This window comes from Sinocyclocheilus anshuiensis, unplaced genomic scaffold (genome assembly GCF_001515605.1).
Source record: "Sinocyclocheilus anshuiensis isolate Anshui unplaced genomic scaffold, SAMN03320099.WGS_v1.1 scaffold58, whole genome shotgun sequence".
In the NCBI taxonomy this organism is placed as follows: domain Eukaryota; kingdom Metazoa; phylum Chordata; class Actinopteri; order Cypriniformes; family Cyprinidae; genus Sinocyclocheilus; species Sinocyclocheilus anshuiensis.
Window position 1 is genome coordinate 834,466 of NW_015547688.1, and position 17,837 is coordinate 852,302.

Consider the following 17,837-nt stretch of genomic DNA (forward strand, 5'->3'; position numbering starts at 1 on the left):
TCCTACTACATTTTAAAACGCAAGTTCATTTTTGACAAAGTAAAAGGAAGAAAAAAAACCCAAAAACTCTTGCAAGACTTGTGGCACCAGCTTTGTTTCTGTAAACTGTTACAGAGGAACTGTGGCAGTTGTATGATTTTTAAAAAATTTTTTTTTGGTTTAAATTTTTTTTCACATGCAAGTGAACACGTATTCCAGTAGGGGTCCGTAACACGCTGCATTAACAACAGCGACAGCTGTGTGACATCAAATGGAAAGTTTAAAACCTTAAACCTCATCTTAACTTTTTTTTTTATATATATAATAATAATTCCAAAAGGATGTACTTAAAATAGAATAATTTTACATACTGTGTCAAAACCGTAGAGGTGTTAGTGGGATAAGTGTTTTGATCTGCTCCATGTTTGCTGTAAATTGTTCCATGACACCGCTGTAGTTTTCCAACCCCTCTTATTCTAAAATAGATTTCTGAGAATATGCTACAAAATTAATGATTGAAATAATTGAACATTTGCTTTTTACCTTATGTTATTTATATTTTGTGTAGTTGTACTGTTTAGTGTAGAAAATTAGTTTTCATTCTGTGTGGACCAAACACTCGACAAATGTTGCTTTGTGATTCTTGACTTCATGTGTTGAGGAGCATTTACTAGCCATTCATACGGATGTAAAAGCATTTAATTAATGATTTTTTTTTTTTTATTATATTAACACATTTTTAAGTCCGGAAATGATGGTTAAGTTGATTACGGATGTCATTTGCGTTATCTGCAAGTAGGCGTCGTTTGTGAAGAAGTGGTTTGATTTTAATCAGACAGTGTTTTAGGAAGTTCATTTGGTTTAGAATTTCATACAGCTTTAAGATATATAGTTTATATATGTAAAGTCTTAAATTAATGTTTTTAGTCAGCAGGGATGCATTAGATTGATCAAAAGTGACATTATTGGCATTTATAATTTTATAGAAGGTTTGTGTCAAATAAATGTTTTTGAATTTATTATTATTATTATTATTATTCATCATCATCATCAAAGAGTCGATCAAGGTTTACCACAAAAATATTAAGCAGCACAAATAATTTCAATATCAGTAGCCTAATAGTAGTACTACTACTACTACTAAGAAGGAGAAATGTTTCTCAAGCAGCAAATCATCATATTAGAATGATTTCTGAAGGATCATGTGACACTGAAGAGTGGAGTAATGATGCTGAAAATTCAGCTTTGAAATCACGGGAACAAATGACATTTTATAATATGTTCAAATAGAAAACAGTTCTTGTAAATTGTAATAATATCTTGCAATATTACAGTTTTTACTGTACAAACTGTATAAATGCAGCCTTGGTGAGCATAAGAGACTTCTTTCAAAAACATTAAAAAGTCTTGCTGATTCCAAACTTTTGAATGAGAGTGTATATATTTCACATCACCAGTAAACTTCTAGATGAAAATGTTTTTAAGAATTAAAATTTGTTTATATTTTTGAGAGGGGCATACAGAAATGTATTTTTATGACAAAATGAAAAAGGATCTTCTTGTGTTTAATTTCAGAGATGGGTCGGACCAGTCCTGACCTTCAACAGCTTTGATGTCCTTGAGAAGAGCACCACTCTGCAGGTGCTTTGTGAGAAGCAGCAGAATGAAAGCTCAGAGGAACCTGCTAACAGGACTGGCGAGCGGGACTTTGGTCCGGCGGGTCAAAACTCATCTAAACTCTACTTCCTTGGCAGCAACAGTCAAGGCCTCGCACACTCCGGCGGCCACATATCGATGGACACCGTTACAGTATCCGGTCAGGAGGGCGTCATGGCCGACTGGTCCGGTGACAGCCACAGACGCAGCCTAGAGGACTTCCTCAACGGCAAAGACGCCAGTCAGAGAGCGGCCGAGATGGATGCCAGGCAGCCTCTTGTACCAGACGGCAGGAGGAGTTTACAGGGTTCAGACTTTGATGACTGGCATCTACAGGAGCACGACCTGGAGAACATCGAGCAGGTCTCGCTGGACTCTTACAGTTCTAATGAGCAGTCCGATGACGGCTACCCACAAATGGGTTTGGATTTGGACACCATAGACAGTGGCTTTCTGGAGTCAGACTGTTCCAGCCCCTCTGCGTTTGATGGGAACGAGCAGATCGAAACTTCATCGCTGGATGGCGTGGGACGCTCCCATTCAAATTATGTCAAACAGTGGGTGGCTTTTACATCAGTTCAAGTTGATGCCCACCACAGCAATGGAAAGTAGCTGTTCATGGGAGTTTCTATTGCTACAACAAACTAAATCACAGCTGAATAATAGACAATAGAAAGTGAAAGCATCTACAAATTGTTTGAAGACTTCACTGGTTGGACCTAACTTGCTCACAATGTGTTTGTGAGCTGTTTTTTATTACACTGAACTGTATTTGTGGCATAAATGGACTCCTTAGACATCAGCTGTGTGATCACAGGACATTGGTCTACATTAAAACTGCAGGACAGTATGTGTGGCTGCATCTCAATTTGCATACTATCATTCCTTTAGGTCTATAGACTTTAGTCAAGGTAGCGCCATATTTAATATGACAGGATTGGAAAAGAGGCTGTGAGAGAATGAAGTACAGTGCGTTCAAAGGATTGTAGTGCTTTGACAATATACCAATTGTTCAGCTGACGAAAAAAAATTTAGTTGACAAATTTTATAAAACAGCTGTGAATTGTGAAAAAGACCTGACCTATGACCTTTATACAGTGTGTGACGTTGTAAAGTCTGTAAGCCTGTCCTTTACAGCCTTGTTTTAATCCATGTTAAATTCAATATGGTGTCTAACCTGATTAAGTTCTGTAGTCAGAGGTTGTGCTACTAATAATAATTATTTGTCACTCTAATGGACTGGGTTGTACTTTTTCTGTCATACTCTATTTTTATATTTCAGTAAAATATTGTAACACTATCTTAATGTGACTTTTTCACAAGAACTTCAGAATCCCATGAATTGCTCTCTTCAAATCCTACTTTTGAAATCCTACTACATTTTAAAACGCAAGTTCATTTTTGACAAAGTAAAAGGAAGAAAAAAAACCCAAAAACTATGTAGTAATGGTGAGAAAGTTTAAGATAAAAAATATATAGGCCCTAATTACATTTGCAGATGTATTACAACTGAGATAAGAGGTCACAAGAAATAAAGTCACAATTACAAGAAATAACATCTCCGATTTAAAACCAATGCATAAAAAGATAATTGTGACTTTATAGCTTAAAATCGCAACCAATTAAGTCGTAGTTGATTTCTAAATAATTAATTTTTACTCTGAGGCAGGATTCCTTAATTAGTGTCCTTTAAGGCCCGTTCACACCAAAAATGATAACTGCAAAGTTCTAAAAATCATTCTAAATTTAAGCGAATTCACACCACAACTATAACAATATAGAGGTACGATTCCACTTTCAGGATGATATTTTCCATCTGATGAACAATAATAGTTGACAGAACTACAGCATGCTTCTATAATAAGCAGAACTTTATTGTGCGTTGGTGTGGATGCTAATATAGTTAGCATTCTTGGTGTGAATGATGGAAAGCATTTTGAATTATTATGCATTTACAATTTTGCCAAATTAACCACACAACCTCTGCATTTAGTATGCAAGGGTAGAATTAGTGCATGCCAAATCATAGTCCATTGAAAAAGACATGCCAAAAGTGCAGGGGTTTTTACTATGTCAGGTGACCTGTTCAAAAAAAGATTAATCTGTGCATATTTTTTGATAAGTTAAAGTTCAAGATTCGGTCACTGAAAACCCATACTGATCAACTAATATTCAGAGTATTTACAGATTGTGTAAACATATTTGGAACCTAAGATAAGTAACATATTTAGCTACATGCTAACACAAACAATACATGACTGGGGTCTGTGGTGATTTTATGATGTGGTGTTATGTCTCAATACTGGCATACCATCTTACTGCATACTCAGCTGCAGCTCTGTACTTTCCCAGCAGCAGTTGAAGTACCGGTACATTTATTCAGCATGTGTAACATATTTAGCTACACGCTAACACAAACAATACATGACTGGGGTCTGTGGTGATTTTATGATGTGGTGTTATGTCTAAATACTGGCATACCATCTTACTGCATACTCAGCTGCAGCTCTGTACTTTCCCAGCAGCAGTTGAAGTACCGGTACATTTATTCAGCATGTAGCAAAAGTATGGGATGTGAGGTGCGACCAGTGTTTAGGTACTGATTATCTAATGAGGTAAGACTGAGAATTATGCATTTCGTGACGACTTTTTTGAGCTTGCAGTTCTTCTGTCATTGCACACAATGTTGCAGTTATCAGAGTTTGCTCTGAGCAAGATAAGGCATGTTTCAGACAGATCTACAAAATGCCAGCCACCTGATAATACTACGGGTATTTCTACATATCAGATCATTTTTACAAATCATTAGCGCAGCAGAGAGAATATAGCCTACCATTTTTTGTTTTTTTATTTTGTTTTGGGGATTTTTTTTGTCAAGTGCTTTTTAACGTTTTCATTTTTCCATTAATGCTCAGATTTTCATGAAATTATTCATGCACTTTATTTTAATGATATGATTATTTATTACTAAGGAAGTAGACACTTTGATGGTTGGAGGTGATTACAGATTTTATTTGCAGCTAGAGGGTTTGGAGGGTTTGAAAGCAAACTTACATTTACTTTTTAAGGCCCGTTCACACCAAGAACGATAATGATATTAGCGTCCATACCAGTCAGTGAACGATATCGTCTGTTTATTCTAAGCGCACGCTTGTCTGCCGCTTTAAATTCTCGAGCTTGTTACAGCAGGATGGATTCTGATTGGCTGTCAATGTTTTTATCGTTGATCAGCTGGGAAAAAAATAGTTCTGAAAGTGATTCCAACGATATACTTTATCGTTACAGCTGTGGACTCTGCTATTATTTAACATTGATTAACGATTTTTAGAACTAGGATATATTTATCGTTATTTTTATAGTTATCGTCCTTGGTATGAACGGGCCTTTAGCCTTATTACTGTACAACTATTTTGTTTAAAAGCTATTCAGCCAAGTAAGTATTAACAAGCAACTTTTGCGTATATAAGAAACATCAACTTGTATTCCAACATTTGTGGCCTGATTTTTCAAACTGTACGCAGGAGCACTTTTAAAACGTTTTCTGCAACAGCTAAAAGTGAAAGATGAAAAAGACACTGTGACATACAGTAGAAAGCCACAAATAAAAGTTCACATTTGTAACTTTTAATCTCTTAAATCACTGCGCTAAATGTCAGCTGCAGTCATAGAATCAGTCAGACGTGGGGAAAGTCACATCAAGATGTTTCTGACTGAAAATGGAACAGATGTATTATTAGTATAATTTAGTATAATAAAAAATAACAGAATTATGTTTAGGCCTATTCAAAATGCATTCAGATTCTCCCTTTGATATAATGTATGCGAACTCTTCTGTGCATAGTGTGAGAAAACTTTCTCCTTGCTACAGTTACATTAAACGGATTAAAATCTCCTAAGCGAATGTGTTTACCTGCAAAAGGTAATTTATTGTGAGAGTTTAGTGTGTAATTCCATTCATGAAGTTTGGTGAAGTGAGAACCTTGAGATGCCATCTTCACTAACGAGAGATTTTTCGATATAATTTGAGGTTGACCTCCTACATAAACAGGAACTTCTCTGTATATAAAGCCGTCTTGATGCCCTCACTGCCTCAGACTGCAGCTTTCACTCTATTATGTAATATTTCTCTAATGCTTCAGAATACATTTGGTGAGTTGACGTGTCTTCTTTCAAATTTGAGCGTACATACATACTTGATTTTTAAGCATCTTGGGTGTTTTGACTTTTACTGTTTATTCTCACTAAATGTTCAAAATGTAAATTCAGAGTTTAAATGAATGGAACCTGAGGGGGTTTTATATGGAAGGTTTAAGATGAATCGTTTTTGTATTCCTCATTTGTAGGCTAAGTCACCTTTAATGTCTTCTAAATGAATAAATTGTTACATTTATGCTGAACATTTCATATCTTGTCAGTTGCATGTGCGGAGTTGTGTGAGTTCTGGCCAAGTTGAAGTCTGGAAGAGCGTGTTCTTACAGTTTTGTACAAGAACAATGAGCCCCACTGGGATTTTCTGCATTTTCTTGGCTTTTTCAGTGCAGGTTAAAGCCGCTTCACAGGGTAAAGCATGTTTCTTAAATCTGCAGTTTCAGTCACAATGGATTTCCAAAAACGCATGACCATTTCCCTGTTTCATCTCTGACAAAAGGGCACATCTGTGTGACAGATTACTGGCATACCATCAGCTGCTCTTTAAAACTACCAATCACATCCGCTAGAAACATATCATACTGGCTGGAGGCTCATTCGATCATCAGTAACCAGTAAGCATGCTCCAGTTATTCATTAAAATTAGTAATTCATTCTTTAGTAATTCATTCACTATTTTTATGTTTTTTTTTATGCGAATGAAAGTGTGCACTGCAAGATCTCCCCAAACATGGATTTTCACACACAGGAATTATAGCTGCCAACTTCAAAGAGTACATGAAGATCACATCTGCAATTTCACAGTAGAATTAGGCTTCAGAAGTTTTGATGAATATTCTATGACACTTCATTATTTGGAAAATGGAACTGGGAATTCATCTCTGTTGGATGCTTCTTTTGAGCCAGTAAAAAATAGTGAGTATTTGTATGTAATCAAAGAAAAAAGTGATTTACACAGTTTATATTTCACATACATGAAGCTTCTCTCTTTTCTAAGTTAAACCAAAAACCCCATTTAATCTGACGTTACAATATGCAAATTGGACGTATCATTTCTTTTGGAAGAGTGGATATGAAAATCATACAAGCTCTACCCATCATATACGAATTCACGTACTACAAAGATGGAGATCACACAAGTGTAAGACTGGTTATAGTGATGATTCAATTATGAATGTCCGCCATTCATAGGGCATGTTCTCTGTGAACATCCTCTGTTTCACCCACAACAAAGAAACATATGTGACACCATCTATCTATGTATTTATGTTTTGAAAATTGGATAAAAGTGTCTGCTAAATGACTAAATGTAAATGTAAAATAAATGTGTTCTATGAATGGCTTAACATTGACATTATTGTTTTAAGGAGATCAGTGTTCAACCAGACAAAGAAAGGTTTCAGATTGAGGAAATGAAGCTTGATCTGGACACTATGTACACTGTGATGGTGAAGAGTAAGGTAGATAAAACAAAGGACTACAATGGAACGTGGAGCGACTGGAGCAGCGCTGTGAAATGGAAAACAGCATTCAGAGGTGAATACGGTGGTAGCTACTGCTTTATATTTACACTCTCATTTCTAATATATCTGTTAACGTAAAATCAAAGTTGATCCATCCATGTTTTCTCTGTTGATTCTTTAAGTCTCTGATTTTTGTACAAGATGAGCCCAGTCAAGTCAGCAAGATTGCCATTGGAATGTTTGCAATGGTTGGACTTTTAATTCTGCTTATGTCCATTCCTGCTGCCAGGTAATTGTTTATCATATTCTGCTATTGCACCTCCAACGATTAAATGCAGGAAGATATTACACCACGGATTTCTGTAGATATGTAGACATTTTGAATTGACACACTCTCAAAAATAAAGGTGCTTAAAAGTTTCTTCACAGCGATGCCATAGAATAACCATTTTTGGTTCCACAAAGAGGAAAATAACCTTTTTTTTTAAACCTTTTTACAATCTGAAGAACCTTCTTTCGCTACAAATAACCTTTTGTGAAACAGAAAGGTTCTTCAGATGTTAAAGGTTCTTAATGGAACCATTTAGACAAAAAGTTTTTTTGATGGCATTGTAAAGCACTTTTTTAAGAGTGTAATGCTGATCATTTATTCACTTTTGAAGTATGACTGTAGTTTGCATTTACAGGCATTTGGAAAATGGGTCATTCTGAAAAGCTCAGTGAATTTAAGTGTCGTGCTGTGATAGGATGCCACCTTTGCAATAAGTCAGTTTGTGAAATTTCATCCCTGCTAGGGGGCTTTCATCCCCTAGATATTCCGAGGTCAACAACTGTAAGTGGTATTATTGGAAAGCTAAAGCGTTTAGAAAGCAGCAACTCGGCCACAAGGCAAAGTCACAGAGTGGGGTCAGCAAGAGCTGAGATGCATGGAGGGTAAAAGTCGCCAGCACTCACACACACTGCTGGTTCCACAGATGAAGAGTTACAAACAAACACTGGCATTAATATCAGCACAAAAAGTGTGAGGCGGGAGCTTCATGGAATGAGTTTCTATAGCCGAGCAACTACGCAAGCCTCACATTACCAAGTATGTGTTCTGTGAAGTGATGAATCATGCTTCTCTGTTTATCAGACTGATGGACCAACACGATTTATGTTTCTGCCGGTGGGTGGACAGTTTGCAAGAATGTTTAGCGTCTGTGGTATACAAAGTTCGCTGCGAGACGCTGGCGGAGTGAACGAGCGAGAGCTGTGAGAATTTTTTTTTTATTTTTTGGTTTTTGTTTGTTTTAATAGCAATATCTGGCAATTGCATCGCTGGCACTTAAACTGACAGTATCAAAAAGGCCCATGGATACAACATTCGGTAAGGGAAACGTGCAAAAAAACAAAAAAACAAAACAACTTCATATTATCTGTCAGAAACGTTATCAACGCTGTCAAAAACAGTAGCATTTAACACTAGTGCACAGATCTACAGTAGAACAAGTAGGTAGGTTGCAGAATGAAATGAAATATGCAAACACTAGCCTATGCTATTTCTTTCAGTATAGTAGTTAAATTTTTCACAAATCATGCTATAAACATTCATAAGAGCACTAGACAAAGTTATCAGCTATATAGCAACGGCTATTAATAAAAATTATAACAGTAATATGGATTGTTGCATGAATAATAAACAACTGATAAAATTATCCACTTATAGTAAAATATTAACAAGTTTTGATGCAATAAATAGGGTATGGTTTAAAAATGAGCATCCCTCCAAAACAGAGAAAACATCTTTCACAAACATCTACATGTATGCCTCTTTTAAAGTGTGTAGTGTATATAATGAGTTGTGTTTGTATGGGTTATTATACACAATTCTTTAAGATGTTTTTAAGATTTGTATGTTTTTTAGATAGAAGAGGCTTTCTTCTGGCAAGCCATCCAAACATAGAAGAGAGTGTAATGTGTGCACATCCAAAAACTTTGGGCAGGTGCTCGATCATATGAAACCCTTCACAGTCAATAAACAAAAATCAGCACACTGCCACTACTGCTCTCAAAAATTGAATACAATCACAACGTTTCGACCCTAAGGTCTTCGTCAGGCAAAACAACAATTGAATCAGAAGAGTAGGCTACAATTTATTATCAACATGATCTATCACACCTAAAATAATTCATCAACCTAATGATCTAATCACCCAATGAACAGAAAAAAAAAAACAGCACAATAACCAATGTATACATAGTAGCATATCACAAAAAAAGGTTTCAAATCAAATCCTAAATGTAATCCTTTTGGAAAGAGAGTATTTAAGGGTGTGTTCACACTTGTCATGTTTGGTTCGATTAAAACGAACCCTGGTGCGATTGCTCTGTTCGTTTGAGTAAGAATGCTTCCATCCGAACCCTGGTGCGCACCAAACAAGCAGACCAAGACCGCTGTAAATATAAAACGCTTCCCTCTGTAGTAAAATATTATTGATGTCACCACCACTACTGAGTATTTTTACTTGTTCAATACCTAAATATCGAAGAGTCGACAAATTATGTTTAAAAGCATGGAAATGAATAGGGTTCTTTTGGTCATTCAATCGTTACTTCTATGTTCTGCAATACGCGATTTTAAAGGGTTACTCCACCCCAAAATAAAAATGTTGTCATTAATCACTTACCCCCATGTCGTTCCAAACCCGTAAAAGCTTTGTTCGTCTTCAGAACACAAATTAATGTAGCAAGTACATCGGGTGTTATGGAAAGTGTTTTGCTGGGATGTCCACTCCTGTTAGGATTGGGGTCTGTTTGAATGTCTTCCACTTGAGAATTATCTTCATCACTGTGGAATGATCAACTTCAATTTGTTTGCAAATGGCTGTATTACTCTTCCCAGATTGATGGCAACAACAATTGCTTCTCTAAGATCGTTGCTGATGTCTTTCCTTTATTGGCATCGTGTTAACACAAACCTGAAGGCTCCAGACCAAACTGCCAAAACTTCTGCTTTTATAGAGGTGCTCACTCTTGGTGATGATCAGTTAATCAAAGGTAGGCCTATTTGATTAGCAGTGCCTGACTGCTACTTACCCTCTTAATTCCTATGCTAACAATAAGGGTGTCCTAACTTTGTCACATATGGCTTTTCCATTTTGGCATTATTTTTGGTAAATAAATAATGACACAGTGCAATATGTCTTGTGTCGTTGTTTATCTAAGGGTTTGGTTTCCAAAATTTAAGATCTGCCAAGGAACAGATTATTATTTTTTTTAACTATGATACAGAAAACCATGGAATTCAATAGGGTGTTCTTACTTTTTCACATGACTGTATATGGAGAGTGTAGACAAACAAACAAACAAACAAACAGACAGACAACCACTAAATGTCATAAATAAATATGAAAGTAACTATAAATAAACTTTAAGAGGGTAAACTTCTATACAGGTAAATGGGAGAGTGTAAAAAATACATACATACATACATACCTGTACATAGCCTACATAAATAGGAAAGGAACTATAAATACATTTTAAGAGGGCAAACTTCTATAGAGGTAAATGGACGAGTGAAATAAATAAATACATTTGGAAGTAATTATAACTTTGAGCAGGTAAACTTCTATAGAGGTACATGGGAGAGAATAGCAAATGCATGTTTGCGATCACATTAGCTTCAACAGCAAAAGAAAAGTATCCACATGAGAAATACAGTATAGGCTAGCTAGCTAGAGAGATGGATCAGAAGAGCGAAATGCAATCTTTCAGTCTCTGTAGCCAACTCTCGCAAGATAAATAAGCAACCGCAGCTTCAAAAACAAGCCGAAACATTTTTGACGATTTATTATCATCAATATTATTTATTATCAATTATTTATTACCAATAAACGAGCCTAAAACATAGGCCTATTAAACTGAAACCACTCTTTTTTATCTGAAAAAAACACACACTCTTTTATCACCTTTTCATCTGAAAAACAGAAGCTATTTTACAGAAATCAGCAAACTGCAACAAAATGGTAACAAAACTCATCTCCAATCACCTGTGAGCAGAATAAAATATAGGCTATTCGAACCATATTTACTCTTAGTATCAGTATAGGACTACTTGTTTTTTTTTTTTTATTACAGCCCGTGATAATTAATACATTACAAAAACATTTGGCAAATTACTCTGCAGCACTTATATTATTGCAGTGGTTGGCTGTTAAATGTGAGCAGACAGCGTGTCAATCAATGCACTGGAGAATACGGCGAACATAAATAAAGAAACGAAGCAACAAGCAACCATATTTTTTTTAAATAAGCCCAAAAAACTGCAACCGCGACCCGGGATTTTTTTCACGCAACTTTCCAAAAAAGTAAGCATAAAGTCGCGTATAATACGCGGATTTGGTAACTCTGCTTTCGGCGTCTCCCTCGTTGCCCGCGCTGTGCCGCCCTCTGCTGTCTAGCCTCCGCTGCGCGAGCGCTTGTTGTGGTGTGACGTCAGAGCTGCAGCGGCCATCCACTACAGCTCTGCAATGACAACATTACTGAGACATTTTCCGCCTGCAGCCGTCCATGGCCAAGACCAAGAGCCAAGCTGTGAGTATATGATGAAAAACACAACATACCACTCCAGTCACACTGAATGAGAGGATGTCCTGGAGTCGCATCTTTACTCACACTCTCTAAATTAGCCACTTGCTATCTTCTCCTAGCTAAGCAGCTTAGTGTTTTGGGAGGGGTTTCGCTTGAGTAAGTTTTATTCTGTAAATGTAATTCAAATAATTCAAGCAATTTGTTTGTTCGTTTAGGCGTTTTGGAAGACGAAGGGCACGGGCTTGTTTCTTTCAGCATTCCCTAATTTTTATGTTATAAAAAAAATAAAATAAATCCGTGCTTTAACATAGTTCATCGTTATTGCAGGTAGTTATGTCCTTAGTTATATGCAGTGTAATTTAATTGCAGTTACTGTGGTTGTTTTGACATGTAGTTTGCCAGCTGACAGGCTAAAAACAAGCAGCAGCACTCGAGAACATGCCAGAGGAAGTGACGCAGCAGCGCAGAGTCGGTTAATGCTGGATTTGTTTAATTTGTTTAAGGTGTCTGTACAGTCACCTCATGAAACCGCTCTCACTAGAGACATGTTCACTTGACAAACAACAGCCGTACACCAGCTGCTCCAACGCAAAAGGCAACTCTGACTGTTTCTGCTGCTTTACAGCAGAAGAGACATGTAAACAGATATTGCTTGTCATTAGGCAGACATGATTATTTCCAAAAATTAGCCCATATACAGATTCAAAGCAGAGGAGTTGTACTGGGATAAAACAGCAAAACAGGCTACAGAACTGAAGAAAATTATGTTTTTTTTCTTTTTTTCTTGGATGTGACTGATTAAAATCAAAATGTCAAACAAGTTAGCATTTCATGGGTGTTTTATATTTTACAGTTTACTTTATTTTAAGGATATTTGTTGCACAAAATTACAAAACAAGATGTACAAAACGAAATGTTACGCTTTTACACTTTATGGTCATGGAAAACCTGGAAGAGTCATGGAAATGGATGAAATCTTAAATATCATGTAAATATTGATATCAAATTTTCTAGAATTTTCAGAAGCATTTTGTGTCTTTTTAGTATAGAAGCATGTTCCTGCCACATAAGAAAAAAAATCTTCCATTGGTAAACTATCAATTATAACAAGTCAAATGAAATGAAACTAAGTCATAATTATAAGATTAAAACATTGAAATTATGACAAACAGTTGAAATTATGCAATATTAAGTCACGGCAGTCAAAATTATGTCACATAACCTCATTCTTTTTATCTCGTAATTTTGCCTTTTTATCTTCTCATAATTATGGCTTAGTATCTCATAATTTCAACTTTATATGTTATGACTTTATGTGGCAGAAATGGACTTTCACGTATTACAGATTATTTGGCAGTAAAAAAAAAAAAAGATTTAAATATATTGGAAAATACACCACAGCAGTATTCACACAATGATTTCTAAAACTACTTATTTAGTATCACAATTTAATTCACTAACATTTAGGGGCCAGAAGAAAAGACCCTGTAAATACTTCCACAAGATCAATAGCCTGCTGCTAATAAATACTAAAGTTAATTAGACAAATGCAGCTGTACTAGGAAACTTGTGTTTTGACATCTGCGTTAGGGTGTTGTTTATGTGACCACATATTTGATAATGAGCCACAGCACATGCAGGAAATTCATGCTGCATCTCTTACCTACAAATGCACTGAATGAAACAGTTACTCAGAGTCATTGTGCATGGCTGTGTGTGTGCTAAACAAGTGTTTACACTCTCGAAGACACGATCTGACATTTGCAGCTTGTGTGTCTCGACATATTTGGCATCTACGGAGATGTCTCACAAATGTGTAACAGCAATATGCAGACAGGCTAGATATTGTCTACATATATCTGTCTTTTGCTGTGTTTGATTAAGATTATGATTTGTTTTTCAAAACATAAAAGCACTTTGTCTAGACCTTTATGAATGTGTTTTCCTTGTGAAGGCACTTTATGACCAGGCTTACTAACTCGTTTGCATTCACGCTTGTTTTGGCAGCCTGTCAACCTTTACTATAGTGTTCTTTCATGCATACAGTGCCACTATTTGCTTTTTAAGTCACCCAATGCTGGCTGTTAAAGATGTCATGTCAGGGTATTGTATTTGTTGACTCTTATCAAAGCTTGACTTCCTAATCTAGTTTTAAAGGTGACTTCCAGGAAAGATGTCCGTTGTGCGATCAGATTACAGCGTGGTACACTATTTTGATGGCATTGATCCTGAAGGAGGTGGAGGCCTTATTCTGCAGCTTGTAATTGTTACTGTTCTTTTAGCAATTGTGTTTATGCCACTCCCATTTATATTATTAATGTGCTATTAAGGAAGTGATGTTACCTGTTAATACACACACTACCAGTCGAGTTTCTCATGATCTTAATATATTCTGACAAACATAATGTCTATGTGTGTATTTCTTCAGAAACCCAATATTTTAACGGAAATCTTTTTTTTTTTTTATAAATAATAATAAAAAAATGTTTTGGTAAAACATAATTATGTCAAAAAGTAGAAATTCTGAGATAGGCCTAAGTCATTATGAGATAAAAAGTTAAATTCAAGATTTATAAAATTATGATAATTAAGTCATTAATGACAGCCGAAATTATTACATATTGATAAGTAACATATGTTTTATCTCATAATTGTACATTTTGAATCTTCTCATAATTATGGCTTAGTATTTCATAATTTATACTTTTTATGTTGTAAATATGACATTATGTCATAATTATGATTTACCAACGCATGGATTTATGTGAGGAAATGTCTTTTATGTATTCGAGATATAATTTGACAGTACCTATTTTGCTAATTTGAATACATAAATAATAATAATAATAAAAAATATATGTATAATTCTAAGTATTAAGATGATTTGGAATGGCTGGTGAACCAAAAATGACAAAAAAACATCCCAGGATGCTTCTTTTTGTCACTGCATAATGCATTTTTTCATACTATTGATGACTTAAAAAATGTTATTCGAAATAGTATTATTCAGAAATGAATGAATGAATAAATAAATAAATATATAAAAATTCAAATAAAATAGTAATAAAAATTAAAAATAGTATTAAAAAAGAATTAGATGGTGTGTAAAAACTTTTGACTGGTGCTGCACATGTCTGAGATTTTCTTATTTTAGTACTGTTTACGGGCAGTTTAAATTCCTTCTACCTTTTAATGTGTCATAATACTGTGTGTATATGGCATGATTTCTACTATTGTCTGTATGTCAAGCTCCTGCAGCATCCATGTTGTCAGTTACAGGCAGAGGGACAGTCCTCTTTAGTTTCTGTGGTTGAGTGTGTTTGGCAAAGTGGTATTGGAGAAGTGCCTTATGTAGCAGGTGTCTGGAAAGTACCAGGGTTTTACACTAATAACAGAACCTTTTAGAATATGTTTTTTTCTCTCTCTCCACATTTCTCATAGTAAACAAATGAAGAGTGATCAGCCTGCTTTGGGGAAGCAGGTCTTCCTTTATTTGCATGGCTTCGGGTGTTATCTTAAAGCTAAACTGCCTCATGTTGAAACAGATATACCTTTATGTATAAAAGATACATACATACATATAGCAGTGGTCTAGCAGTCCAGTAAACAACATGCTCCTAACTGGATAGATGAATTATAATTAGTCTTGTCTCTCAGGTTCCTCTTTGTGAAGATAGACACTGATAGTCTTATCTAAATGCGACATTGCCCCATATAAACATAAAATGGCGTTTACAAGTAAATAAATAAAGATGTAGATTTGCCTACAAGAAAGAACTCTACTGTACTTGCTTGGATGCTATTTAAAGTAAGCATCCAATATTCACCCAAAAATGAAAACTTGCTGAATATGGGCTCACCCAAACTCAGGCCATCCAAAATGTTGATGAGTTTGTTTCTTCATCTAAACAGATTTGGAGAAGTGGATCATTACATCACTTGCTCACCAATGGATCCTCTGCAGTGAATGGGTGCCGTCAGAATGAGAGTCCAAACAGCTGCTAAAAACATCACAATAATCCACAAGTAATCCACACGACTCCAGTCCATCAATTAACATCATGTGAAATGAAAAGATGTGTGTTTGTAAGAAACAAATCCATCAATAAAACATTTTTAATGTAAAAAAACATGAGTCCTCTATTCATAATACTGCTTTCTCCAGTAAAAAAAAGTCACCTCGTCTGAATCAGGAGAGAAATATGCACAGATCAAGCACTGCTTACAAGCAAAGCCTTTTCAAAAACAGTTCCAAACAAAATAAATTGATGGATTTTTATGTGAGAGGACAACAGGGGATGGACTTTTTTACTGAGGAAGTGTTATTATGGATTATGGACTCGTATTTTGTCCAGAAGCAATGGTTTTTGTTTTATTAGGCTACTGATAAGATTGTAGTGATTTAAAACTATTTATGTGTAAACGTATTAATAAGTAAAAAAAAAAAAAAAACTAAGAGCACCTTCAAACGATCACCTCGTGAGTTTCGTTGAGGTACAGCACATGTGGTCAGCATCAAAAGTGTGGTTACACTTAACCAAAACCGTGGCGCAAAAATTATGTTTTTGTAACTTCATCAGGGTAAATATTTTGCATTCTCTGCAGCATAAACAAAGGCAGGTCTGAGTGAATGAATGCGAGTACTTGTAATCCTGGGTGAAAACAAACACAGCCCTCCCCTCTGCGGAAGCTCTACTGTACTTTATCAGCTGCTGGTTACTGCCTCCAAGGTGGTTTTGTTCCTCATCGCACATGCAGCCGCATGTCTGAGTCTGTGTCATGTTTGCTCTCTGTGTGTGTTTTGCTCATTCAGTACGATGCTGCTCCCATCCAGCCTAGCGTGGCGTTGTGTCCCTGTGCTTTTCATCAATGGTAAGGACTCAGCTCAACTCCAGCCTTCCTCATTGTCTCAGCATGGAGGTCCGCGGGGGTGAGGCAAGCGCTCAGCCAAAGACGTCTACCATCAAGCCTCCACAATCACGCAAGAAGGAGGATTTCGGCTTTGGCAAAATTTTAGGAGAGGGTTCCTTCTCAACGGTGGGTACAATTTTTTGTTTTAGTAGCCTGCATGTCAGAAAACTTTGCAATAAAATGTTTAATATTTATTTAATAATTAACAATTTTAAAACAAATTTATATTTTTTTTGGGGGGGGCCCAAATAGCCAGTTTAGTGACAGATATTTTTGGTAGTTTAATAACAATAAAGTTTTACGATGACTTCATTGATTTGTTGTAATAGCTGTACACATTTGAATTGCAGGTTGTGCTTGCAAAGGAACTGGCCACAGGAAAGGAATATGCAAGTAATGGGCATTATTATATTATATTATATTATATTGTAAATAAATTCAATTAAAAACTAAACTAATGTCAATATGTTTTCCAGTGAAGATTCTAGAGAAGAATCACATCAGGAAAGAGAATAAAGCACACTATGTGATCAGAGAGAAGGACATATTGTCAAGCATAGATCACCCCTTTATCGTAAAGCTCTTCTTCACGTTTCAAGATTCCCATAAATTATGTATCCTTTTCAGAGTAAAACTGTGGTGTTGAGCTGTGAAACTGTGAAATGAAATCAAGTGTGTGTTTGTTAAACTCATTAGTACTTTGTTAAAATTTTCTTAACTTCTAATCCATCAGATTTCGCCCTCAGTTATGCAAAGAATGGAGAACTACTTAGATACATTCGCAAAATAGGCTCATTTGATGAGACTTGCACAAGATTCTACACTGCTGAGATAGTTTGTGCACTCGAGTATTTGCACGCAATGGGAATTATTCACAGGTAATTTACACTTTTCACTAACAATATGACTTGAATGGAAATAAATTCGTAATGCATTTTTTCAATATATTTATTTAAATTTTTTTTTTTTTTTTAGGGACCTTAAGCCAGAGAACATTTTATTGAATGAAGAGATGCACATTCAAATTACAGATTTCGGGACAGCAAAACAGTTGTCGATGGACAGCGCTCAAAGTAATGAACAGTTATTTCATAGAATTTCTCGTTATGC

The 17,837-nt window shown here is 35.7% G+C and overlaps 1 protein-coding gene across 3 annotated transcripts in view; it reads left to right on the top strand.

The window, feature by feature from the left end:
- The first annotated feature begins 11,694 nt into the window (after positions 1-11,694).
- Positions 11,695-17,837, top strand: part of LOC107703375 (3-phosphoinositide-dependent protein kinase 1-like) — a 13,699-nt gene continuing 7,556 nt past the window's right edge. The window contains exons 1-6 of one of the 3 annotated variants that reach the window (XM_016505981.1): positions 11,695-11,819; positions 16,630-16,853; positions 17,078-17,120; positions 17,204-17,341; positions 17,461-17,605; positions 17,703-17,800. In XM_016505981.1, the coding sequence (XP_016361467.1) occupies positions 16,686-16,853; positions 17,078-17,120; positions 17,204-17,341; positions 17,461-17,605; positions 17,703-17,800 (592 nt within the window). In that variant the 5' untranslated portion in view covers positions 11,695-11,819; positions 16,630-16,685. The remainder of the gene's footprint in view (positions 11,820-16,629; positions 16,854-17,077; positions 17,121-17,203; positions 17,342-17,460; positions 17,606-17,702; positions 17,801-17,837) is intronic. The other 2 variants (XM_016505982.1, XM_016505980.1) reach the window with 2 other exon arrangements.